Below are 25,907 nucleotides of genomic sequence, written 5' to 3'. Positions count from 1 at the left end.
CTGCTTTCTTCTGACTAACTTGAGGCAGCCTCACAGGTGCCCAGAATTTTAGGGAAATACCATCATTGTAGATTGTTTTTTCAAGGTGATTTTCCTTTGGATAGTCTCTTCCTTATCTAATTAACCCATGAAGACAAATAAGACCATATCAATCTAGAAAGTATCAGTTAAGACTAGCTAATGTCTCTAATAAGTTCAGTGGATGTCAGAGCTCTTTTACAGTAATTGCACAACCCAACTCAGAACTGTAGAATTATTACCCAGATGAGCATATATTTCCTGACTCGTAAAATGGAGTTTCTAAACAATTTTGCTCAATTAAACTATAAAGGTATTAAATTTAGAAATTATTAAAGATTAAATTAGTATGTATTAACTCATGGTTTCTTTAAGAACAATAGCCACAATAATGTATGAGTTTCAAACATCAACATCTTAAAAATAAACTAAAAACAATATGAAAAAACAAAAGCATTAATATACTTTCATTATATGCATTGTGTAAATAAATAAATGTATGTTTTGCCATTTCAACTTACATTGTATAGGTTCAATCAATGAAAATAATTTTCCATTAAAAACACTGATAATTCACAAATGGTAATGAGGATCAGCATAATTAATATTAGTTAAAATTTGAACGTTCAGCTGAAAATTTTGCTTCAAACATTTAGCATTATCAAACATGATTGTTTTAAATGAAATATGCACTTAACTCTTTTATGCTTACATTTTTGAAGTGAAATTTAAGCAGGATGATCTTCATCACGTTAAAAGAAAATCAATGAACTGCTTAAGAGCATCAAATAGGAAACTTTATAAAAATATCTAAGAAACCCAAATTAATTGTGATTGAACAAAACTGTGCATCAAAACAATAGCTTCAAAGTGGTTTGGTGGTCACTAAGTTCTGCGTTAGAATCATCTTTGTATCATTGAGTTATGATTTTAATCATCGTATTTAAATCCATGCATTATGGTAGCAATGAAGTTTGCTGTACAACACAGCATTGTAGTGTGCACTGTGGAAACAAGGAGACATATATAATTCCTTGCTCATTTAAGTTCAAAGGGGGTATCGGAATTCCTGAATAATTTAGCTCCTGACACTGGCTTTGAAATCAGACTTCTATAATTTTTTTGTTGTATTTTTAAAAAAAGAATGTTCAGACAGGGAAATCCAGTCTTTCCTCAATATCAAGGTTCACAGCACGTGCTTTGGTTTTCTGTTCCCATCAATGGAGTAGACTACACAGTGGCAGTAACTTCTGCCGGCCCCCTGCAGGGTGTGTCAGCTCAGGAGACAACAACGCCAATGTGCGCAATTAAAACAGCTACAGGTTCAAGCAAGGATGCTGTTGAGAACCCTTGCATTCTGATGAAAGATTGGGAAAGCCATTATAGACCAACAGATTCTAAACTCACTAAAATAGCTTTGCAGTCAGTGTGACTGAACTCTCACGAGATGGTTTGAGGAGCAAAGAACTTCGAGTCTAATCACCTGCTTTTGAATTCTGTAAATGTGTGTGCGACAGAAATGGTTCTTTGACATACTCTAGCCAACTGGTTTGAGCAGGGTCACTTTTTTGTTGAAATTCCATTTTTGTATGAATTCACACCAAATTTGAAATCATATCCTTTTAAGTGCCCACAGCTGAAAAGAAAGTTCGCAAATTACTGCCTGAACCCAAGCCTCAGCCAAAGGAGGAGGTGGTGCTGAAAAGCGGTACAGTACTTCTCCACCACATGTCGATTTCCAACAGCTCGAGTAATGGACTCACCCCGAAAGCTCACAAAATACTTCTGCCCTCGATTTTATTTTAGATAAAATAGATTCTCCACCAAAATTTAAATGTAGTTCCTCTAAAAATTAAAGGTTATCACTTATGATTCCTTTTAGAGAGAGGGAGATATTTTGTGAGCATTCATAGTCTTTTGAAATTGATAATGTTAACAGATACAACTAAACTGATAATAATCTAACAACAATGACCGTGGGTGTCATTTTTCATAACCAAATCATGAAATAAAATATACTCAGCTTTTAAAACACTGTATACGCAACTACTTAAGCCTAAAATGTATTCAATTTCAGTATAACACAAGATCACCACAACCAGTAATACTTTTTATAAAACTAAACATCTTTCCTTCTAAATATGAAAAGATTAGATGCGAAATACTCACAAAAGTAAATTTCTAACCTTGTTTCATATGCAGGTATTGATCTGTAAGCTTTATTAGTTCATTTCTGCACTTAAACTACCTTTAATTAGTTGTCAATACACTGTTTAATTATAAGAATTAGTTGCTATTCAAATAATTTCTTTTGTTTGAACCAGTTTTGCCCCACAGTTTTCTCTGGGCATAGAATCTGGAGAGATGTGAAGGGTTTCTAAGTCTGATATGGATTAACATAACAAGTGTGGTTGGGGGCCCATGGGAGATGAAGGCGTTTCTCACGTAAATACTAATCTCCACCGTGCTAGCTGCATGCCATCCATTGCCCTTGTTGTGAATCATCTGTGTTCGCTAAGCTTACTCAACACCTTCATTCGCTCATCTTGGTTTACATATAAACCTTTTTGTCTTTTAAGTTCTAAGAAAGAGACCCGAAGAAGAAGAACCTAAAGTAGAACCTAAAAAAGTAGAAAAAGTTAAAAAACCAGAAGGTAGGAACCATTTTCATAAGTGACGGGTTTATGGAATTCTCTTTCACCAAAGCAGACAGTTAACAAAAGGTTTATTTTGTAAACGTAATTGAAGTTGAACATCAACATAGCTTCAAATTTCATCTGTGTGTGTTGTATATGTTCCATCGTCTGCTTATGTCTCGATAATTTCAATATTTCCCAAATACAAGCACTTCTTGGTCTTTTGGCTAGGGATAAGTATAGCCAACTGTTATCAGTGTTAATAATGTCCAGATCCACTCATGAATCCCTCCATATATTTATTATTATTGCTTTGCTATATAAGTTCTCTCCACGGGAATGGCTGGAATCCTCTAGTTGGACTAAATTCATGGGGAAGGTTTAGCAATGCTTCCTAAATCTGGGAATTCTCAAGCGGATTGACATCTACCATTTGCCTACTGTCACAGGCTACTAAGACTGTGGTAGATCCGGCTTAGAAGGGGAGAGATATCAGAAATCGGAACCAAGTAGATAAAAGAATGAAAAAAAATGGAAGCACGGTAGTGAGAAAAATAGAAATCAGACTATAAAATACAATTTGCATAAAAACCATCCCTTAGAATCTTTGAGAATTCTTTGAGAGTTTCAGTGAGAGTTTTCAGGTAACCCGCTTTCTGAAGTAACACTAGACCATGACCTTCTTTCCTTAAAGAGCCACCACCACCTCCAAAAGCTGTTGAGGTCGAAGCTCCTCCAGAGCCTAAGCCAAAGGAAAGGAAAGTTCCAGAACCAACCAAAGGTATCACCCTCCGACACATTCTTGGTTGTCTCTCAGAGTGCATCCACATAGCATCCCAGTAGCATCATCCTGACATCCCAGCCAGGCATTACAGGCTTCCTGGCTCATCACCATTCCTGTACAATTTGCTAATAACACATACTTGTTAGATAAGTTACCTGGCATGAGTAATGAGATGAATAACAACTTCGATCCAGTCCAATACTTGCAATATTTTAATAGTTTGTTGAAAACCATATATATATATATACATATATATACACATATATATATACATGTATATACACATATGTATGTATATTGATAACCACATATGTTAAATACTAATATCCTCATGCTGAGTTATAGTTCTGACTTTGTGAAAAACTTTACAAAGTATTGTGATAACCTGATTATTTCTGTGAATTATTTTAGTGCCTGAAATTAAGCCAGCAATACCCCTCCCTGGACCTGAACCAAAGCCAAAGCCTGAGCCAGGTAAACAAGCTAACTCTTAAGGTGAATGTTTCCAATCTCCACATAAATGAAAAAAAGGAAAAGATACTTTTTAAAATTAAAGTGATGTACGTTAAACAAAGACAGGAAAATCATCGTGCTTCCAATGACTGCTGAGATCTCAATATGCCTAGATAGCACTCTTAGAAAAACTAGGTTTTTGGAGATCTCGGCATTAAGTCATCAAAGGCCAATAGGCCACCAAACGTAGTTGTCCTAGGAAGTGACAAGCGGATGCCTTAATGCAGTGGGCTTCTTCTTTCCACAGAGGTGAAAACCATGAAAGCGCCACCCATAGAGCCCGCGCCCACTCCCATCGCCGCCCCCGTTACAGCTCCTGTTGTTGGAAAGAAAGCAGGTATGGATCCTGCAGTCCTAGATTCGCTAACTTGTGTGGGTTGAAGTCACAGGCTGTATGGTTAAACTCTTACATTTTTTTCATCTGAAATACCCCACCTAATATGTCACCCAGCAGATACGCATTATGTTTTAATTGTGTCGTGCAGTCCCACAAGGCATTTCTTACATATTCTTTTGAGATTAACTAATGGGTGTCAGGTGGTGATGAAACTCTAGGAGACAAACTCTCGCGGAACATAAATGGGAATCCCATGGAACAAACCCTACCCTTGTGCCCTATAGTGACATTTCTCATCTAAAAGCTAATGAATATTGAGATAATTCAAGTTTTACAAGTGAATAATTGATGGTTTCACAATATAGTAAATATATTTAATAAAACTAGGCCCAAACCTAAGATACTAACTACTGATGTTTGAACTCTAGAATAATTTCATTTATTTTCCATGAAGTAAACTGGTTTCTCTATATATTAATATTTATAACAAAGAATATGAGTCATCCCAGGTGACTTACTGATAAGTATGGAAACTGCACAAACGCCAATCTTTTTAATTTCAGAAGCCAAACCTAAGGATGAGGCCGCCAAGCCAAAAGGTCCCATCAAAGGTGAGTTTCATGCCCCTCAGACCTATGCAAGCATCTTGCCTTGTGAATTCTGAGACTTTATACACAAGGGGAAATGTTTTCAAATTCTATAATAATCTCTATTTCTGACATTGCTACTAGTATTATTCAAATAGATATTATAAAAGAACAAACTTTACCATGATAAATTCTTATCTTGAATTTTATTATAAATATATGTATATGTGTATACATATATTAAATATAATACACACACATATATATATACAAAACAAGTAAAATAATTGTACATTAATCTGGATATTTTAATACACAGAACTGAAAGTTGAGAAAATGAAATGTTCCTATTATTTCTAGGGCCTTTTCATCTTCATGGCTGAGTTTCCAATTGACAAGTTTTTATTTTTCTGTTCCTGTCTCCTGATCACTTTGTGATGCCTATGGGGATGCCCAGCTAACTCTCCACTTCCCTTTGAATTAGGTGTAGCCAAAAAGACTCCTTCACCAATAGAAGCCGAAAGGAAAAAGCTCAGACCAGGAAGCGGTGGAGAGAAACCTCCAGATGAAGCCCCGTTCACCTACCAACTGAAAGCCGTGCCACTGAAATTCGTGAAAGAAATCAAAGACATCGTTTTGACAGAGGCAGAGTCCGTGGGCTCTTCTGCCATCTTCGAATGTTTGGTCTCCCCATCCACAGCCATTACAACTTGGATGAAGGACGGCAGCAACATCCGGGAAAGCCCAAAGCACAGATTTATTGCAGATGGCAAAGACAGGAAGCTGCATATCATAGACGTTCAGCTTTCCGATGCTGGTGAATACACCTGCGTGCTACGTTTGGGAAATAAAGAAAAGACCTCCACTGCTAAGCTCATCGTAGAAGGTAACTCTCAGTCCTGCCCATGATCTGTATTAAGCTTTACAAAAGACACCTCAGTAGCAGCATTCATTGGAAACTGTAAATGTGATTGAAATTCTCCACAGAACTTCCCGTGCGCTTTGTGAAGACACTGGAGGAGGAAGTCACGGTGGTCAAGGGGCAGCCGTTGTACTTGAGCTGTGAGTTGAACAAGGAGCGCGACGTGGTCTGGAGGAAGGATGGTAAGATCGTGGTGGAGAAACCTGGCAGGATTGTGCCTGGTGTCATTGGCCTGATGCGGGCCCTGACCATCAATGACGCAGACGACACTGATGCCGGAACATACACCGTGACCGTGGAAAATGCCAACAACCTGGAATGTTCTTCCTGTGTAAAAGTAGTAGGTGAGTCCGTGTGAGGCGGAGGGGAAGGGATGCTTGAGCAGATGAACCTGAGACCAGTATAGGCAGCAAAGTGAGACCTACATCTGATAGATATACTACTGTGTATATTCATGTATATGTATGTCTATGTATATATATGTATATATCTATTAAAATATATAAATATTATGTAAGAACTAACTTACTATGTATATATATACACCTTTATGTACATATATGCATATATACAGACATATATACATATATATACACATACACATATATGGAGTTAGGAAATTCTTCTTTTTATGCTAAGCAAATAGGATAACTATTTCTCAATGTCTGAAGATCAGAAGTCTCATTGATACCTTATCTAAAAGGAGGAATATCAGCATAGTGTACAAGAATTACATCCAGTTTTGTGAATCTTTTCCTATTTTCAAAATCTCCTAAAGGACTCATTCCACTCTCTGTTTCCAATAGAAATCATCAGAGAATGGCTTGTGAAACCTATCCGAGATCAGCACGTGAAGCCCAAGGGGACAGCTGTTTTCACCTGTCACATAGCCAAGGACACGCCAAACATCAAGTGGTTCAAAGGCTATGACGAGATCCCCTTGGAACCCAATGACAAGACTGAGATACTGAAGGAGGGAAACCATCTCATTCTCAAAGTTAAGAATGCTATGCCAGAAGATATTGATGAGTACGCGGTGGAAATTGAAGGGAAAAGATACCCGGCAAAGCTGACCCTTGGAGGTATAAGAATCTTACCTGTTACTCTTCCAGATCAATTTTATGTGTGTGTAAAACAAAGTAACACATCAAAAGATACAAAAATGAAACAGTAGATGAACCTACACCCAGGCACACAAACGTAGCACTAGACAGACTCAGTGGTTCTGTTCGTCTTTTAAAGGAGCGATCACGTGATGTTGAGAGGGGAAATGAGTGGGTGAGACAAGAAGTGGAGGGGTGTATTTGATCAAAACATATTATACGCAATATGAAATTCTTAATTTTAAAAAGTGGCATATGGCTGAATCGTCTAAAGCATTGTGTTGCTTCATCTCTGACTGATACAGAGCGTGATGTCGAGCTGCTGAAGCCCATAGAAGATGTCACCATTTATGAGAAGGAGAGTGCCAGCTTCGATGCTGAGATCTCAGAGGAAGACATTCCCGGGGAGTGGAAGCTGAAGGGAGAGCTTCTGCGGCCGTCACCTGTGAGTGTCCCCCATTTGCAGTTACCACTCAGAGGCTACAAAGTAAAATCGCTCCTCTCGCTTAAATCTCATATGCAGGCTTCATTTAATAACAGTGCATGTGAGTTTCTAAACTCTCAAAGGAGGGAAATTATTTAATGCATTCCTTGTGGACAACTTGGATAGAATTTGGTAAGCTATTCTAATGTCCGAGCTTCTATGCTTGTTAGTATACTGTTTGGCACTTGATAGAAATCAGAAATACTCTCTAGGGAATTCATGTCATGCAAATTGGTAACAAAAGCGGCCATTTTGTTTCTTTCAGACTTGTGAAATCAAAGCTGAAGGTGGAAAGCGCTTCTTAACTTTACACAAAGTGAAACTGGACCAAGCTGGAGAAGTCCTCTACCAGGCCTGCAATGCAGTCACAACCGCCATTCTGACAGTCAAAGGTCTGAGGCGTTAAAACCCTCATGAGTGGGCTCACCCCCATTTCCCTCCCTCTGCATCTGAAACTTACTCTTTTTTTTACTCTTTGTTTTCAGAAATCGAGCTTGACTTTGCTGTACCCCTGAAGGATGTGACTGTCCCAGAGAAGAGGCAGGCTCGGTTTGAATGTGTCCTCACCAGAGAGGCAAACGTCATATGGTCTAAAGGGCCTGACATAATCAAGGCATCTGACAAATTTGATATTATTGCTGATGGAAAGAAACACATTCTTGTCATCAACGACTCTCAGTTTGACGATGAAGGTGTCTATACTGCAGAGGTGGAGGGCAAGAAGACATCAGCACAATTATTCGTGACAGGTAAGAGCCCACGGAGAAGCTCTGAGCGCTCTATTCAGTGTGCAGGTATCCTACTCTTATTTTCTGATTGATTAAGACAGGATGCCAAGCAGTAGCAGCAAATGTCCCTATTACTATTACGTTCCCAGTGTTATAGAAAACAGACGCCCATAAAGTCAACCATACCCCCCCAAACAAAACACCTAACTTTTAAAATGAAGAATAACCCCACTTCAAGCAGCTAGCTAATGGCCTCGTGGAAGAGCCCCGGTTATCCCCACACAGTGGAGTAGGCTCTTCGTGTAGGCGACCTGCGTTCCTGAACGTGTCACCTGCTCCCCCTGTAGGCATAAGACTGAAGTTCATATCGCCTCTGGAAGACCAAACAGTAAAAGAAGGCCAAACGGCAACTTTTGTCTGTGAGCTCTCTCACGAGAAAATGCACGTGGTCTGGTTCAAAAACGATGTCAAGCTGCACACAACGAGGACGGTGCTCATGTCGTCCGAGGGAAAGACTTATAAGCTGGAGATAAGGGAGACGACGCTGGATGATATCTCCCAGATCAAAGCTCAAGTGAAGAACCTTAGCTCCACAGCCAATCTGAAGGTCTTGGGTAAGTGGGAGCAGCTTCCAGACGGGTAGCAGCGCTGTGCGTCCAGCCCTAGAGCATGTGATAGGCTTCAGCCCCCACATCTCTTCTGCTGATAACGATGGGTGTTTCTGGCAGAGGCCGATCCCTACTTCACGGTGAAATTACACGACAAGACTGGCGTGGAGAAGGATGAGATCATCCTCAAGTGTGAAGTGAGTAAAGATGTGCCGGTCAAATGGTTCAAAGACGGGGAAGAGATCGTGCCTTCGCCCAAACATTCCGTCAAGACCGACGGCCTGCGCCGAATCTTAAAGATCAAGAAGGCGGAGCTGAAAGACAAAGGGGAGTACACCTGTGACTGCGGCACGGACACCACCAAGGCCAACGTCACTGTGGAGGGTGAGTTGCCCCCAAATGTAAAACTTTCCATCTCGGGGGCTGCCGTGAATTTGGCTCAGGCCCACTCACAAAACTTTGTGTACTTTCAGCCCGACTCATAAAAGTGGAAAAGCCTCTGTACGGTGTGGAAGTGTTTGTGGGTGAAACCGCCCGCTTCGAGATTGAACTGTCTGAGCCTGACGTGCATGGCCAGTGGAAGTTAAAGGGAGAGCCCCTGACTGCTTCTCCTGTAAGTGAGCACGGAAGAGCCGATCAGATAGGAGGGTGTCGATTGTTTTTTCAAGGTCCCCCTCCCCTAAAACTACAACTCCTTGGTGGCTTGCAGGAAGCCCCATATACGTAAATACCGCGTATGCTCTCTCTTCATAGGACTGCGAAATCATTGAGGATGGGAAGAAACACGTCTTGGTTCTGTATAACTGCCAGCTGGACATGACCGGGGAGGTATCCTTCCAGGCTGCCAATGCTAAATCAGCAGCCAACCTGAAAGTGAAAGGTACGCCATACACAGAGGCACCTTTTAGTGTTTTCTGTGAAAAGCTCTGTGCTTTGGAGCGGATGGGGTGGGGTGGGGGGTGAAGGCGAGGAAGGTCTGGCGTGGTCGGCTCTGACTCCCGCTTCTCTTTCAAGAACTGCCGCTCATTTTCATCACCCCCCTGAGCGACGTCAAAGTCTTTGAGAAAGATGAGGCCAAATTTGAGTGTGAGGTATCCAGGGAGCCCAAAACATTCCGTTGGCTGAAAGGAACCCAGGAAATCGCCGGTGATGACAGATTTGAGCTCATCAAGGATGGCACCAGGCATTCATTGGTGATCAAGTCGGCGGCCTTTGAAGACGAAGCCAAGTACATGTTTGAAGCTGAAGATAAACGCACGAGTGGCAAACTGATCATTGAAGGTACTCTTGTTGCTGTCGTTGTTGCTGTTGTATGGGCCACCTACAGAGTTATGGTTTATTTTGCATTTATTTTATATGGCTTTGTTAAGTGACAGAAATAAGGAGCTGGCTTTTTTTTTTTTTCTGACAGGAATCCGCCTCAAATTCCTGACCCCACTCAAGGATGTGACAGCCAAAGAAAGGGAAAACGCGGTGTTTACTGTGGAGCTGTCCCATGACAACATCCCTGTGAGCTGGTTCAAGAACGACCAGCGCCTGCACACCAGCAAGCGGGTCTCCATGCACGACGAAGGGAAAACGCACTCAATCACGTTCAAAGACCTGTCCATTGACGACACCTCCCAGATTAGAGTGGAGGCCATGGGGATAAGTTCGGAAGCTAAACTCACCGTGCTGGGTAGGCATTTCTTGAGACTAAAATACATTCTGAATTCAACAGAAAGGGGTGGGGTGGGTGTAGTGTGGTATGAAATAGTCTTCTGAGGGTGATACTGCATGAAAGTGTATCACATGCCCTGTCAAATGTGTTCCTGAAATACATCTACCCAAAACTACAGAGAAGCAAGGGCTTCTTAGGCCTGCACAATTGCGAAAATCAGATTAAAATTGGCTTGTCGGGTAAAATAAACAAGCATTAGTGCTTTCTCCTTCCTTTACCGAAATTACCTCAGAGTAGTAATAGGTTTTTTGATTCCTACAGAGAGAGGCAAAAAGAATGTAGTAAGTCTTACTCTTCTCCTTGATCCTTTTCTATAAGACAGTCCATTTATGACATAATATATTTATGATAAACTATAGACACTCACAGCAAGCTATAGATGCTCTCACAGCAAACTGTTGATAGAGGAAAATGATCCAAACCTGAAGCTAATAGACCTAATACGAGTAGATAAGAACTTGGGATATTGGACAAATAACAAAGGAACATGCACAGACGCTCGACTGTGTGATATCTTTAAGTTACCAGTAATATTTTTAAAAGTCCAAACATACTGCAGATGCATTTGAATCATGTTACGCCCTGTACGCCGAGTCTCTTTCCAACATTTAGAAATGGAAGACAGCAAATGATGAACAATCCGGTACCATTTTAAAGCACTCTCGGAACTCTCTGGGATAGCAGTAAGCCTGCTGAGCAACCCCCAGCTCTCACGGTGTGTGACAGTTCTCCGCTTAATCTTCCCCGCAGAGGGAGACCCATACTTCACAGGGAAGCTTCAAGATTACACCGGCGTGGAGAAGGATGAAGTGGTTCTTCAGTGTGAAATCAGCAAAGCAGACGCGCCTGTGAAATGGTTTAAGGACGGGAAGGAAATCAAGCCGTCGAAAAACGCAGTCATCAAGGCTGACGGCAAGAAGCGCATGCTGATCCTCAAGAAAGCCCTGAAATCAGATATCGGCCAGTATACCTGTGACTGCGGGACAGACCAGACCTCCGGCAAGCTGGACATCGAGGGTGAGGAAACTTCCAGGAGTCTCCTTCTAGATGCCTTGGCGGCCGTTTCTGCCAGAGACCACTGACCCAGGATGACGACCCTTCCTTTTTCCAGATCGGGAAATTAAACTGGTGCGACCCCTGTACAGCGTGGAGGTGATGGAGACCGAGACGGCTCGCTTCGAGACCGAAATCTCCGAGGATGACATCCACGCCAACTGGAAACTCAAGGGAGAGGCGCTGCTCCAGACACCTGTACGTCTATTTCTGAACCTGTCAGCACTTAGGAGGGATGGCGTGAGACGGAGCAGGACAGGCGAAAAGTCAGAGGGCATGCGGGGCATTTAAAACATGGTATCAGGTTCTGTGTGGGACCCGATAAAAAAAAAGAGAGAGGCTGGGATCTATGAATGGGCTTCGAAGGTCACCTTCACATTGATTCGTGTCCAGCACACTATATGAATTCTATAACGTTTCTAGTTACATAGCGAAAAGTCATTTTCCTGACAGGACCCTGTAGCCGTATTTCATGCAAAAGTTGGGTGTGTCACTGTTGATTTGTGCCATTCTTTTATAGATTACATTCTGTACCTATGGGGGGGGGGGGAGTCTCCACATTACTCTCTGTGAAATATCTTTCTCTTCTTTGACACAGGAATGTGAAATTAAAGAAGAAGGCAAGATACATGTCCTTATCTTACACAACTGCCGCCTAGACCAGACTGGAGGCGTAGATTTCCAGGCTGCCAACGTCAAATCTAGTGCCCACCTCCGAGTTAAACGTATGTATTATGGGTTTGTGATAAAATCTAACTCCAGATTTCCATTAAAAATGAGTACATGTGAAGTTAATTGGGATTAGAAAATACTATTCTCGTATAAAAACTTGCTTTCTTGTATTTACTTTTTGACCTCCTGATATAAAAGTCCTTCGGATTCTGAAGTCTTGATAATTTTGGTGACTTTGTCATTTGAACAAACACAACAAGCTAAACAAGTCGGATTTTCCTGCTCTAACAATCCTTCCATTCAAAATAGATAAACATATGATAAAAATTGAGAATTAAAAATTCTTAAAAACCGTTTCACTCTATCCAATGGTAGCCCTTTGCTGTGTGGGCATTTTTGACTCAAGAAGGGAGGCAGAAAAATTAGGCTCCCATTTTTGGAAGGTGCAAAGTAGTTGACGGACACCGACAGGCTGTGGGGCCAAGGACCCCTTGCCTCTCCCAATCAGAGCCTTAGTTATTTTGGAGGTCACATACCTTATGTAGCAGGAGGAACTTGACGCCTGGCAGAGAGACAGATGCAGCGCAGATTTCTTGCTGACCTTGTATATCTGAAGAAGGGGCTCCTACAAATACCAGCTCTTTGGCTATCAGCTCTCCCCTTCTCAGCACCACGGGGCCACGCATACATGGACGTTAAAGCCGCAGCCAGTCCTGTGGCTCTTCCCTTCTTGAAGAAAACAACCATGGAGATGAAGAACTAGATCTATTTATCCTTGGGGAATTACAGAATGAGTAACACAAGACATTTCCTTTCCTCTCGCAAAGCACGGGTAATTGGTCTGCTGAGGCCTCTGAAGGATGTTACAGTGACGGCAGGAGAAACAGCCACCTTTGACTGTGAGCTCTCCTATGAGGATATCCCAGTGGAATGGTACCTCAAAGGGAAGAAGCTGGAGCCTAATGATAAGGTAAAAAGCCGGTGTGAGCTGGTATTATGCCTTTCCCTGGGTGTTGCTTTCACCGTCTTTTGCTTTGTTCCTGCTAATGTTTCCTCCACAGTCTTCGCATTTTTCCCTTCCTCTAACTTGATTTCTGCTGAAACCCCAAGGCAGAGTTTTCAATTTTACGTTAGGATTAACTTAATGATATTTGGTTTGTTGTTTTTTGTTTGTTTGTTTGTTTGTTGTTTTTGTTTTTTACTAAATTAGAAAGAATTTTAATATGATCGGGTTGTAGTTTTTCTGTGAAAGGAATAAGAGAAGCAGATGTTCAGTGGCCGTCAAGGCTGGCCTGTAGGAGTGCTGAAATCACAGGCTGGAGCAAAGGGGCTTTCTGACTGGGTTCTTGCCGCTGCTCATTAGGTTTTCTGACTCCTTCCTTGCTATCTACTGTTCTGCATGTAAGTAGACTAAGAGGAGACTAGAAGTCCATTTCAGGCAAATAGAGCCAGAGAGATAACTTCTGAGCAGATTTTCTCTTCTAGCATTTCTCCAAGGCTATTTTTAACACTCAAGTGCTTTGGGCTGTGCAAATTCTGGAATGCAAGGGGACTATTTAAAGGGCAGCTGGCGGAACAGGGGAGAAAGAAGGGTGCTGAGAAACCTGTGTCTAAATGAATAAACTCTTGAGAACTTTCAGTAAATTATTTCAGCTTTTTACAAACATTCCTGAGGCTCAATATTCAACCCCAAAGTAGAAACTGAGCCATTTATTCAGAATGACCCAAATACAATTTGCCTAAAATTTCCCTACCATTGACCTATGTATGTACCTCTGGGGCTCTGTCTTAAACAGGAAATTTAACTTATATAACCCCTGTACAGTAAAGATGATACTCAAATTCGCTTCCATTGTAATTCACTATGTATTTTGAATTCTTAAAATCAAACTAAGAAAAACAGAGAACATTTCATTGTTCTGTGGCTTTCACATTGCTCAATATTCTAGAAATAATACTGACCATGTGGAAAACTTCCAGACAAATTAAGGGCTCAAACCTAGAAATCATTGGCAGTGCATTTAGTCTTACGAAGAAGCTGGAGTACTAGATGGCATTGCCTTCATGTTTGAAAACAGTTTTAAAAATTAGCATTCTACTAAAGAAGTCATAATTCTGTAACAGTCATGTGGTAGGTAAGGGCCACGACATTTAGTTTCCACTGTTCTAACTACAGAAGGCAGCAGAACATTCCAACGATAGCATAAGAGTTAATTTTCACACCAGAAAACTTCCCACGCAACAACTCTTTAAATACTGAACCTGGACTGGGTTTACCTCGTTTTTTTATTTTATATACATCTTTTTTCCTGTCCAGTCTAGGAGTTACTTTCTCATTTGGAGGTCAAACTAGGAGATTTTATTAGAAAAGAAAAAAGTTAACTCCATTCTAATGCAAAAAAAAATCTACTAAAATGCAGACACTCATGTAGACTGCTAAAAATCTTGCATTTTTTACTCAAAGGGGAAAATCTAGTATCATTAAATTCTTTCCTAGAGTTGGAAAGGGTGGAGCCATCAGAGCCCAGAGGGCTGCTCAGTGTCCCTGCATAGGAATGTTAATCCGTCCCTGCCCCTGCCAAGATAGGAATCCTTTCAGGAACTTGTTCTTGTACCTCTTAAATGTCTCCTTTCAAAAAGGATTTGGGTATAAATGTGAAGTTACATGTTGACTTATTACATTTTATAGATTTTGTTTAAATTAAGTCTGTTAGCACAAACTTGTTCTTGTAGGTTTAAGTCCGGCCTTTTATCGATGCTCTGTAAAATCTTTAACCTCTCCACCAACAGTCAGACGAACCCGCATGCACACACTGGTACTGGAAGACCGCCTGCTAGAAATGAACTGTCATTTTCTTTCACTTTTGGTTTTTTTTATCCCTTTGGCCAAATAAAAACGTCTAACTTCTCAGGGGCTTTTGGTAATTTTAATAGCTTGGTAATGCCTTCTGTGTTCCTCCAGTATGCCCCATTATAAATTAATATTTTAAAGAATAACTGTTTATAATATCACTACATATTCTACCAAAAATGTTTGGCATTCATTTTGTTGATTTGCTTCTTCTGTCTATTGTATTTCCTTGTTTGTTTGCTTGCTTGCTTTTCATTTGACAATACTGACGATATTCTACATAAGCCACCTACCAAAAACCCACTATATTCTCTGCAACATAATCAACAGCACAGAACATTCTATATCTGTCTCAGAATAATTCAGATGGCAAATCAATTCATTAATAGATATTAATTATTTGTGCATGTGTTAGAAACTGGAGTTCTTTTTAAGTAGTGATAAGCCAAAGTTCAAAATTCAATGTCAGACATCTTTTAAAAGTCCCATTCAGACCCTGTGTCCTCGGATAAGAAGCAGCTGCGCACCTAGGAGAAGTCTTAACTCCTGTCCCCTCGCTGAGTCTTGTTCTTTACTGTTGTTTTAGTGGGTCTCTGTATTAAGGACACTATGACTAACTATGCCATGTTCTTATCTGAGGAAAATACTTCTCAGTGAAACTGCATCCCTGATTCTTTCTTCTACCACTAGCAAAATAAATACAAATAGTTTCACCAGAAAAACTGACATAATTCTAAAGAGTTTTAATGGACACTTATGCATTGTAAACCCAATCTCAATGACAGGACTGAGCCTTTGAGATTCTTAGAGTCTAGAACTAGACATACGCCAATCTTCTTGTTACTTCAAGAATGATTCTACCACCACAGCACCAATGATGTCTGAGTTTCCCATTACTAACGCTCAAACACCGGGAAAGGGAAGAATCAGCATCAACAACAACAAAATTCAGAAACTGTGCAAATAAATCATGGACCACATTCATTTGCAAATGAGATTCAATTGCTAAAATAAATGGAAGAGTTTCACCTTGTGGACACAGTTGCCCTCACTTTAGAACATACACTTGACTTTTAGAAAAAAATTTTTCAGCCTACAGTGGCCAACCACTTTTTTCTTTTACTTTAAGTTTTTCTGTATTCTTTCTCTCTGCAGGCAAACCCTGAAGCCCAAGAGAAATGCATACATATTTATAATTACATGTATTTTTCACAAGATCAGAAATACAAATAGAAATTGATCTGTGCAAGTTCAGTGTAAAAGGTCACCTCACACTTATATAATGGTAATTAAGAAAGGCTAACATGTTGCTAAAAGTTTTGAAACTATTGGCTGAAGTCACTTTAACACACACACACACACACACACACACACACACACACACACACACAACCTATATAGTTATAAAGTAATGTGGGTAACACACGTTTCCATAGTTTACCTAAGTGGATTAAGATGCATTATGGGTGACGATTTCATTTATATGTTACCTGTGCGCCTTTAAATCACAACCAGGTGGTGACACGTTCAGAAGGAAGAGTTCACACGCTCACCCTGAGGGATGTGAAGCTAGAAGATGCTGGTGAAGTCCAACTGACAGCAAAGGATTTCAAAACTCAGGCCAATCTCTTTGTGAAAGGTAATTGGGAAGCTTATTCCTAAATACAGACAAAGAAGACAATCACAGATAAAGCAGCCTCTCAGTTGTCTTTGTTGGGGAGTCCATAGATCATTAAATCCAAGTTTCCAAAAGTCTAATTTCACATTTTGGTATAACAAAATATACATTGGTTTTTTTGTTTTTTGTTTTTTGTTTTTTTGGTTATTTTTGTTTTTTGTTTTTTTGGGTTTTGTTTTGTTTTGTTTTGTTTTTAATCGAGAGGCAGTGGTGAAGCACTTTTAATGCACCTTTAACCCCAACACTTGGGAGGCAGAGGCATGGGGATCTCTGTGAGTTCCAGGCCAGCCTGGTCTACAGGGTGAGTTCCAGGACATCCAGGGCCACACAGAGAAACCCTGTCTCAGAAAAAGAAAGAAAAGGAAGGAAGGGAGGGAGGGAGGGAGGGAGGGAGGGAGGGAGGGAGGGAGGAAGGAAGGAAGGAAGGAAGGAAGGAAGATCAAAACTAACATGGGTTTTACATTTATATATTCTTTCTGTCCCTGTCTTATTATTACATTTTTTACTAATTCTAATACAACTGCTAAAATAATTATTACCAATCCATTTTATGAGTCAGTGTTAGCCATTATCTCCTTTATGCTCCATAATTATTTTTCTTAGTGAGCTTCAAGAAGCAGAGGATTGCCACAAGTTTGGAACCAGCCTGATCTACATAGTGAGTTTCCAGGATAGCCAGAGAAAGGGAAAAAAATACAAAGGTGGGGTGTTTTTTCCTCTGTGTGTATAAATCAATGACAAGACATCCTTGTAGGAGGAAAACATCTAAGTGAAAAATAGCTTTACAAATGAGCAAACCGAGACAGAAGCAGCCCTGGAGATGCCAGAGGGAATCAGAGAAAGTTCTGGAACTCTTGGAGAAGGGAAACAGCTAATAAGTATGATTCTTGCAGAACCTCCGGTTGAGTTCACTAAGCCTCTTGAGGACCAGACGGTCGAAGAGGAGGCCACTGCAGTATTGGAGTGTGAAGTATCCAGAGAAAATGCCAAAGTGAAATGGTTCAAGAATGGGACAGAAATCCTCAAAAGCAAGAAGTATGAAATCGTTGCTGACGGCAGGGTCAGGAAACTCATTATTCATGGTTGTACGCCAGAGGATATCAAAACGTACACTTGTGATGCTAAGGACTTTAAGACCTCCTGTAACCTGAATGTCATTCGTAAGTATTCCTCCACAGGACTTGGCATTTGCAACTCTTTGTAGCCAAAACAACCAACACACATAATGCATGCCCTTCTTGGCTTATTCGTAATTCTTGGCAACTCACTGTATGGATGCTGATCTAACCTGATACTGCACACGTTTCTTTACAAACGTCCTTGTGCTCTGTCCGGCCTTGGAAAAGATACCAACCACCTTTCACTACACTGCTGTGCTCTTTGTCTGTGTGTGGTTACACCCACTATCCTGCTAGAGATGAAAACAGTCACAAAGAGGAGGACAGAACCATGATTCCATTTGGAAGATAAGTTTCAGACCTGGAAAGTATCTTTAAAAAAATAAGAGTGAAAAGTTGTTTGAATAAGAACTTACTTGAGAACAACTGTGCTATGATAACAGCCAATCACATAACACAATCTGAGAGTAATGATGGACGAGAAGCTGAGTGAACCCAGGATCTTTGAGTCCTGATTCTTTGAATGAAGAACTCTGTCGTTTTTTCACTATTGCTCTTTTCCCTGGCGAAGAGATCTCCCTTTCTCTCTGTAGGCCAACTGCTAGCTAGCTCATTTGCTTTCTTTTTTCCCTTTGTCCAGGAAAACATTTTTTGTGGTCCATTTTTGTGCAGTGTTTGTTTGGCTCTGTCGCTTCTCATCTGTCAACGACTAAAACCCAGTGGCTTTGACTGTGCTTCCTGCGTCACTCCTTCCCCGCTACTGTAGCGTCCTTTAGAGTAGCCCCTTGGGGTTTCTTTCCCCTTGTCATCTACTTCCTCTTTGAGAAGGCTCAGCCATGGTGGCTTATCTTCTAGCCTTCTAGCTAGCATTGGCCTGAGAGCCTCCAAGATCAAGAAGGGTTGGCTTAGAAAGGCTTCTTAAGGAGCTCTGAAAGTGGAAAGAACGAGGAAGCGGTGTCTCCATCTGGCACAGCAGCAGACAGCTTTCTGGAGATGCATGAATCAACAGATGTAAAAGCGGAATCAGTGCCCCATGCAGAACAGTGTTTGACATGCTAGCACACGCCTGACTTGCATATGAAATCTTTAAAGCTGAGTTAAAAGTGAGAAGCTGGATACACGTGGTTCCAATTAGACTCGTGCCTCGTAACTATACATACTTCAAACTACTGTCTTTGGATTCTACTGGGTTTACAATGAGGCTTCTTTCCTTACTAGTGTTTCCTTTGGCAAACAATTATCCTTCAGCTCTGGTAGAGAACCAAGAGAAAGAAGGCATTTGCTTCAGTAATCAAAAGAACTGAGATAGGTCCCAATTGGAAAGAACTAAGTTGGTAGCACAGTAAGACATCATTTACGAGAACTAGAAAGAGATCAAGAGGAAAGCATTATTCCCAGTGGCAGCTGCAAAGGGTTTCAAAGTCAGTGGCAAGTCTATCAAGATGGCCACAAGTGGCACAGGACTTTGATCCTAGCACCCAGGAGGCAGAGGAGACAGTTCTCTGAGTTCAAGAACAGCCTGGTTTACAGAATGAGTTCCAGAACAGCCAGGGCTACACAGAGAAACTGTCATGGAGAAAAAGGAAGGAAGGAAGGAAGGAAGGAAGGAAGGAAGGAAGGAAGGAAGGAAGGAAGAAAGAATGCCAGAGAAATATCAGGATAAATTTACAGAGGCCTCATTTGGATATCTATATCATTCTCTTACAGCTCCTCATGTGGAATTCTTAAGACCACTCACAGACCTTCAAGTTAAAGAAAAAGAAACGGCTCGCTTTGAGTGTGAAATTTCCAAGGAAAATGTAAAGGTCTGTAGCGACACAAGCATTATCTCTGACTATCAGGTTGCTTGGTTTACTTTTGGCCAAAATGGAAGGAAAGAAGAAACTAAGCCTTTTTCTGACTTCCATTTTAAATTAAAGAGTATGGTAGTGTTAAAGACGTAAATGTTCTCTTTAGTGCCACCCATTACTGTCACATAAAAAGACTCACAAGAGATTTATTATTCTGAGCCACAAGGAAATGATGTTTTCTTAGATAGAAAAACAAGGTCAAATAGCAGTAATTCCATATCTCAGCTGAGTATTTCTGGTTGCAGTGAACTGTAAGTATTGCCAAACAGACTTTCAGTCCAAATCAGTGGGAATGATTTGTGTGTTATCTAAGGCCCCCTAAGACACAAAACTTACATAATCTCACCATTTGTTTTTCCATAATTAGTAAGAATATCACATGAGATCAACAGTACTTCTGTAACTTTGTTCTTGATTTTTTAAATTTTTATTTATATTTTTCTCTGTCTTCCTTAGTACATACTATAATATTTAGGGTCTGCTTTCAAATATACTATAATGTCTCATAATTGATTTTAAAAGGACTCTTTGTGGTCCTAGTTCATGTAACAGATACCATGCAAAGGAACAACATAAAAACTGACTTAAAAAAATCTGTTTGTCTTAAAATATAGGTTCAGTGGTTTAAAGATGGTGCTGAAATTAAAAAGGGCAAAAAGTATGACATCATTTCTAAGGGAGCAGTACGAATTCTTGTCATCAACAAATGTCTACTGAATGATGAAGCAGAATATTCCTGTGAAGTGAGGACAGCAAGAACTTCCGGCATGCTGACAGTCCTAGGTGAGCATGAAGGCTTTCCTTGGCTAAGCATAGCAGCCAGGAAAACCAGCGTCCAGTTTTACTGACCGAATCTGGGTTCTTTTTCTGCAGAGGAAGAAGCTGTCTTCACCAAAAATCTTGCCAACCTCGAAGTTAGTGAAGGAGACACCATCAAACTGGTATGTGAAGTCTCCAAGCCTGGGGCAGAAGTGACTTGGTACAAAGGGGATGAGGAGGTCATTGAAACGGGAAGATTTGAAATACTTACCGATGGAAGGAAGAGAATCTTGATCATTCAGAATGCACAGCTTGAGGATGCGGGCAGCTACAACTGCCGACTCCCAAGTTCCCGGACAGACGGCAAAGTCAAAGTACACGGTAGGAAAGTCTCAACGAAGGACATTTCATTCCTGGCACCCACCCTTGCCGTATCAAGATACAAATGCCAATGTCCTCACTGTCTCCCAACTTTTTCTTCCCAGAACTTGCTGCTGAATTCATCTCAAAGCCTCAAAACCTTGAGATTCTTGAAGGAGAAAAGGCCGAGTTTGTCTGCACTATCTCGAAGGAAAGCTTCGAGGTCCAGTGGAAGAGGGACGACCAGACGCTTGAGTCTGGAGACAAATACGACATCATTGCTGATGGCAAAAAGAGAGTCCTCGTTGTGAAAGATGCCACATTACAAGACATGGGCACTTATGTGGTCATGGTTGGGGCTGCCAGAGCTGCAGCTCACCTCACAGTCATTGGTAAGTTTGTCCTTGCTTCATTGGAGGCTTAGATCTGCAGGCTTGATCTCTCGTCATACTACAAAGTCTTTTTGACTGTTTACAGAAAAACTCAGGATCGTAGTTCCTCTCAAGGACACCAAAGTGAAGGAACAACAAGAGGCTGTCTTCAACTGTGAAGTCAACACCGAAGGTGCCAAAGCCAAATGGTTCAGGAATGATGAAGCCATATTTGACAGTTCAAAATATATCATTCTCCAAAAAGACCTGGTCTACACCCTCCGAATCAGAGATGCACGGTTAGATGACCAAGCCAACTTCAGTGTGTCTTTGACCAATCACAGAGGTGAAAATGTTAAAAGTGCAGCCAATCTCATAGTGGAAGGTATGTGACTTACATGACACTAGAGATTTTTTTTTTCTCCAGCAATTTATATTATACCAACAACTAAATTCAACCTTGTTTTTCTCTACCAACACAGAGGAAGATCTTAGGATTATCGAACCCCTTAAAGATATTGAAACAATGGAGAAGAAGTCAGTCACGTTCTGGTGCAAGGTGAATCGTCTCAATGTAACCCTGAAGTGGACCAAAAATGGGGAAGAAGTGGCTTTTGACAACCGTATATCATACCGCATTGACAAGTACAAGCACTCTCTAATCATCAAGGACTGTGGCTTCCCAGATGAAGGTGAATACATCGTTACTGCTGGTCAAGATAAATCCGTGGCAGAGCTGCTCATCATCGAAGCCCCAACGGAATTCGTGGAGCACCTGGAAGACCAGACGGTCACAGAGTTTGACGACGCTGTCTTCTCCTGCCAGCTCTCCAGAGAGAAAGCAAATGTAAAATGGTACCGAAATGGAAGAGAAATCAAGGAAGGCAAAAAGTATGCAAAAAGTGTCTGCCCTCGCTCTATTGTTTTGCGTGCACTTCAACATCAGACATTTGCCTCATACTCATGCTTCAAGCTAACTGATCATTCAATCTCTTCTTTAGATACAAATTTGAAAAAGACGGGAGCATACACAGGCTCATCATAAAGGACTGCAGGCTGGAGGATGAGTGTGAATATGCTTGTGGCGTAGAGGACCGGAAGTCCAGAGCCAGACTTTTTGTCGAAGGTTAGTACTGGCTTCAAGAAAATTCTAGCAGAAGTAACAATTTTTTACAGTGCTGATGAAAATACAAGCACATATGTTTTTATTTTTATTTTCTCTCCAGAAATCCCAGTTGAGATCATCAGGCCTCCTCAAGACATTCTTGAAGCCCCTGGTGCAGATGTTATCTTCTTGGCTGAGCTCAACAAAGATAAAGTGGAGGTCCAATGGCTTAGAAATAACATGATTGTTGTCCAGGGTGACAAGCACCAGATGATGAGTGAGGGAAAGATACACAGGCTACAGATTTGTGATATTAAGCCACGTGACCAGGGCGAATACAGATTTATTGCCAAAGATAAAGAAGCCAGGGCGAAACTCGAATTAGCAGGTAAATCGCTTTCTTTTGCTTTGCGGTGTCCTTGTCATATCGCAAACCTCCGTAGAGTTCAGATTTTACAGTTATAGCACACACTCCTCCTGAAAGCATGTGGCTGGAATCCATGCTCACGTGTTAGCCATTCTACTCTGTCTACCTACAAGCAGAAATGGACAGAAGCATCTTTGCATGTCAAACCACTGGGTCATTCCTGGCACAGGGCAGCTGCTCATGACTTCATAGAGTTAATGACTGTCCCTCGAACTACTGATATGCAACTCCTGTGGCTCTTTTAAATATGTCCTTATCTCGACCTGAGAAACCTGCATAGATTTCCTCCCCAAAACCTCATCGTACACAAGAAAAAGCTGTCTGATTTATTCTGAACTAAGTATACAGTACTTTATAAAAAAACATATTTTATAAAATAATTTCAACAAGAAAAGCAAAACCTGTTTCACCATATTCTAGGTCCTCTGCTATTATTAACTGATAGGATGTTAGTGATTGTATGCCATCTTCATCAAAACTCTGTTTCCAAACACTGATAGTTTGGAGTAGAAAAAAATTATTATAACTTTCCGACAGAATTCACTGCTATGAAATGACTGTGGTTTACTTTCAAGGTTATAACAGTGTTTGTTATCAAATGTACAGTAAAAAAACAAACAAACTATGCCATAGCATGACTATAATGTATAACTCAAACATGTCTGCGTGTTCTCTGTCTCACTAGCTCCACCTAAAATCAAGACATCTGATCAAGATCTCGTGGTTGACGCTGGCCAGCCTCTGACAATGGTGGTGCCCTATGATGCCTACCCCAAAGCAGAAGCTGAATGGTTTAAAGAAAACGAACCTCTTTCTACAAAAACCGTTGACACTACAGCTGAGCAGACTTCTTTCAGAATCTTAGAAGCCAAGAAGGAAGACAAGGGGAGGTATAAAATCGTGCTTCAGAACAAGCATGGGAAAGCGGAAGGCTTCATCAACTTACAAGTTATTGGTAAGCCACCAAATCACTCAAACTTGATTGGCTCAGCACAGCTTAAAGACATAACACCACTAAAAATTCTGTGATGTGCAAATTGCAGATGTTCCCGGGCCAGTTCGTAACTTAGAAGTGACAGAAACATTTGATGGCGAAGTAAGCCTCGCTTGGGAAGAACCATTAACGGACGGTGGGAGCAAAATCATAGGTTATGTCGTTGAAAGGCGTGATATCAAGAGAAAGACCTGGGTTCTGGTCACTGACCGGGCAGACAGTTGTGAGTTCACTGTCACTGGACTACAGAAAGGAGGAGTGGAATACCTGTTTCGTGTGAGTGCAAGGAACAGAGTTGGCACTGGAGAACCCGTGGAGACTGACAGTCCTGTAGAAGCAAGGAGTAAATATGGTAAGTGTTTTTGGTAAATTGCTGATTCATTTAGCTTTGTGTTCATCCACAACATAACCCAAATTCATGTGTGTTTCTTCTGTGGTGATATTTAGATGTTCCAGGCCCTCCTTTGAATGTAACCATCACTGATGTGAATAGATTTGGTGTCTCCCTGACATGGGAGCCACCAGAGTATGATGGGGGAGCCGAAATCACCAACTATGTGATTGAACTGAGAGACAAGACTTCTATCAGATGGGACACTGCCATGACTGTAAGAGCTGAAGATCTGTCAGCAACGGTCACTGACGTGGTTGAAGGACAGGAGTATAGTTTCCGTGTCAGAGCCCAGAACCGAATCGGAGTTGGGAAACCAAGTGCAGCCACACCATTTGTCAAAGTTGCCGATCCAATAGGTAAGATCATTTAACAACAGAAAGGAAGGAAACATTGCATGCAACCCAATAATTAAATCTATTGATTCAAATAATTCTAATCTAAAAAAAAAAGTTAGAGCATCAAAAAATTCAAACAAAATTATAAAGGTCATGACTGTGCCCACATAATTCATAAACTTGTCTTGTCGAGGTCATTACGATCACTCCATGTCTTAATAAATTACCGCTCGATACAATTTTATTGCTTCCTGCCATTCTAGAGAGACCAAGTCCTCCTGTGAACCTAAGTGCCTCAGAACAGACACAGTCATCAGTTCAGCTTACATGGGAGCCTCCTCTGAAAGATGGCGGCAGCCCCATACTGGGCTATATAATCGAAAGACAAGAAGAAGGAAAAGATAATTGGATTCGCTGCAATATGAAACCTGTCCCTGAGCTGACTTACAAGGTAAGGGGTGTACATCTAAAAAAATGTGATTTTACATATATATATGTGTGTATGTGTATATATATATATAAAATATATATAATATATATCATATTACATATGTAGTATATTTATGTTCATGGTTTAAATTTTACATGGATATGCTGTTAACAAATACTAACTTGTAATTCTAGGTCACTGGATTACAAAAAGGGAACAAATATTTATATAGAGTATCTGCAGAAAATGCAGCTGGTGTTTCAGATCCATCCGAGATCCTTGGTCCTCTCACTGCCGATGATGCCTCTGGTAAGTAGATGTTTTATTTTTTAGATTAGCGAATAGCACAGACCTTCTTTGGTGTATTGGGGACACCCGGTATTAGAAATCATTGATTTTTTTTTCTTTTTGGTAGTTGAACCAACAATGGACTTAAGTGCATTTAAAGATGGTCTGGAAGTCATAGTCCCCAATCCCATCAAGATTCTAGTCCCAAGTACAGGCTACCCAAGACCAAAAGCAACCTGGACTTTCGGAGATCAAGTACTTGAAGCAGGGGACCGTGTGAAAATAAAGACCATATCAGCCTATGCTGAACTTATCATTTCTCCAAGTGAACGACCAGACAAGGGCATTTACACGCTCACATTAGAAAATCCTGTGAAGTCAATTTCTGGAGAAATTGATGTCAACGTAATTGGTAAGGAATTTCATTCTTGCTATTATGATTTGGTTGAACTAACCCACACTGGCTTAAATCATATTGACTTTCACTGCCTCTCTTTTTTAAATTAGCTCGTCCAAGTGCACCCAAAGAACTGAAATTTAGCGACGTAACAAAGGATTCTGTCCATTTGACTTGGGAACCACCAGATGATGATGGAGGAAGTCCACTAACTGGATATGTTGTTGAAAAGAGAGATATGAGCCGGAAAACGTGGACTAAAGTGAGTGTCGCATACTAACACAGCGACTTAGAATCCCTGGAGGAGGCTGGGAGGCCATAGAGACTGGCCATGCCTCAGGAAAGAGAAAGTGTCAAAACCCTTTTGACATATTAATACTAATGC

General features: G+C 40.9%; 1 protein-coding gene and 1 long non-coding RNA gene across 54 annotated transcripts in view; one reads left to right on the top strand and one right to left on the bottom strand.

Annotated features, from left to right (window-relative positions):
* The window catches only part of Ttn (titin), a 272,483-nt gene that overhangs the window by 157,470 nt on the left and 89,106 nt on the right, over positions 1-25,907 (top strand). For 49 of the 50 annotated variants that reach the window (XM_039106393.2, XM_063284706.1, XM_039106391.2 and 46 more), the window contains 39 exons: positions 1,646-1,726; positions 2,598-2,672; positions 3,349-3,435; positions 3,850-3,912; positions 4,199-4,288; positions 4,852-4,899; positions 5,360-5,761; positions 5,863-6,141; positions 6,604-6,879; positions 7,206-7,345; positions 7,650-7,776; positions 7,870-8,133; positions 8,460-8,726; positions 8,841-9,104; positions 9,194-9,333; positions 9,474-9,600; positions 9,735-10,001; positions 10,132-10,398; positions 11,191-11,457; positions 11,552-11,691; positions 12,092-12,218; positions 12,993-13,135; positions 16,532-16,655; positions 17,588-17,854; positions 19,520-19,617; positions 20,277-20,445; positions 20,536-20,802; positions 20,907-21,173; positions 21,259-21,537; positions 21,635-22,043; positions 22,154-22,278; positions 22,379-22,645; positions 23,370-23,639; positions 23,728-24,030; positions 24,126-24,428; positions 24,671-24,858; positions 25,032-25,146; positions 25,253-25,537; positions 25,633-25,784. In XM_039106393.2, the coding sequence (XP_038962321.1) occupies positions 1,646-1,726; positions 2,598-2,672; positions 3,349-3,435; positions 3,850-3,912; positions 4,199-4,288; positions 4,852-4,899; positions 5,360-5,761; positions 5,863-6,141; positions 6,604-6,879; positions 7,206-7,345; positions 7,650-7,776; positions 7,870-8,133; positions 8,460-8,726; positions 8,841-9,104; positions 9,194-9,333; positions 9,474-9,600; positions 9,735-10,001; positions 10,132-10,398; positions 11,191-11,457; positions 11,552-11,691; positions 12,092-12,218; positions 12,993-13,135; positions 16,532-16,655; positions 17,588-17,854; positions 19,520-19,617; positions 20,277-20,445; positions 20,536-20,802; positions 20,907-21,173; positions 21,259-21,537; positions 21,635-22,043; positions 22,154-22,278; positions 22,379-22,645; positions 23,370-23,639; positions 23,728-24,030; positions 24,126-24,428; positions 24,671-24,858; positions 25,032-25,146; positions 25,253-25,537; positions 25,633-25,784 (7,829 nt within the window). The remainder of the gene's footprint in view (positions 1-1,645; positions 1,727-2,597; positions 2,673-3,348; positions 3,436-3,849; positions 3,913-4,198; positions 4,289-4,851; positions 4,900-5,359; positions 5,762-5,862; positions 6,142-6,603; positions 6,880-7,205; positions 7,346-7,649; positions 7,777-7,869; positions 8,134-8,459; positions 8,727-8,840; positions 9,105-9,193; positions 9,334-9,473; positions 9,601-9,734; positions 10,002-10,131; positions 10,399-11,190; positions 11,458-11,551; positions 11,692-12,091; positions 12,219-12,992; positions 13,136-16,531; positions 16,656-17,587; positions 17,855-19,519; positions 19,618-20,276; positions 20,446-20,535; positions 20,803-20,906; positions 21,174-21,258; positions 21,538-21,634; positions 22,044-22,153; positions 22,279-22,378; positions 22,646-23,369; positions 23,640-23,727; positions 24,031-24,125; positions 24,429-24,670; positions 24,859-25,031; positions 25,147-25,252; positions 25,538-25,632; positions 25,785-25,907) is intronic. The other variant, XM_039106388.2, reaches the window with a different exon arrangement.
* Positions 1-25,907, bottom strand: part of LOC120101583 (uncharacterized) — a 114,782-nt gene that overhangs the window by 52,024 nt on the left and 36,851 nt on the right. The window lies entirely within an intron of this gene.

This window comes from Rattus norvegicus, chromosome 3 (genome assembly GCF_036323735.1).
Source record: "Rattus norvegicus strain BN/NHsdMcwi chromosome 3, GRCr8, whole genome shotgun sequence".
In the NCBI taxonomy this organism is placed as follows: Eukaryota; Metazoa; Chordata; class Mammalia; order Rodentia; family Muridae; genus Rattus; species Rattus norvegicus.
Note: the sequence above shows the minus strand (reverse complement) of the source record. Positions and strands in the feature narration are given on the sequence as shown.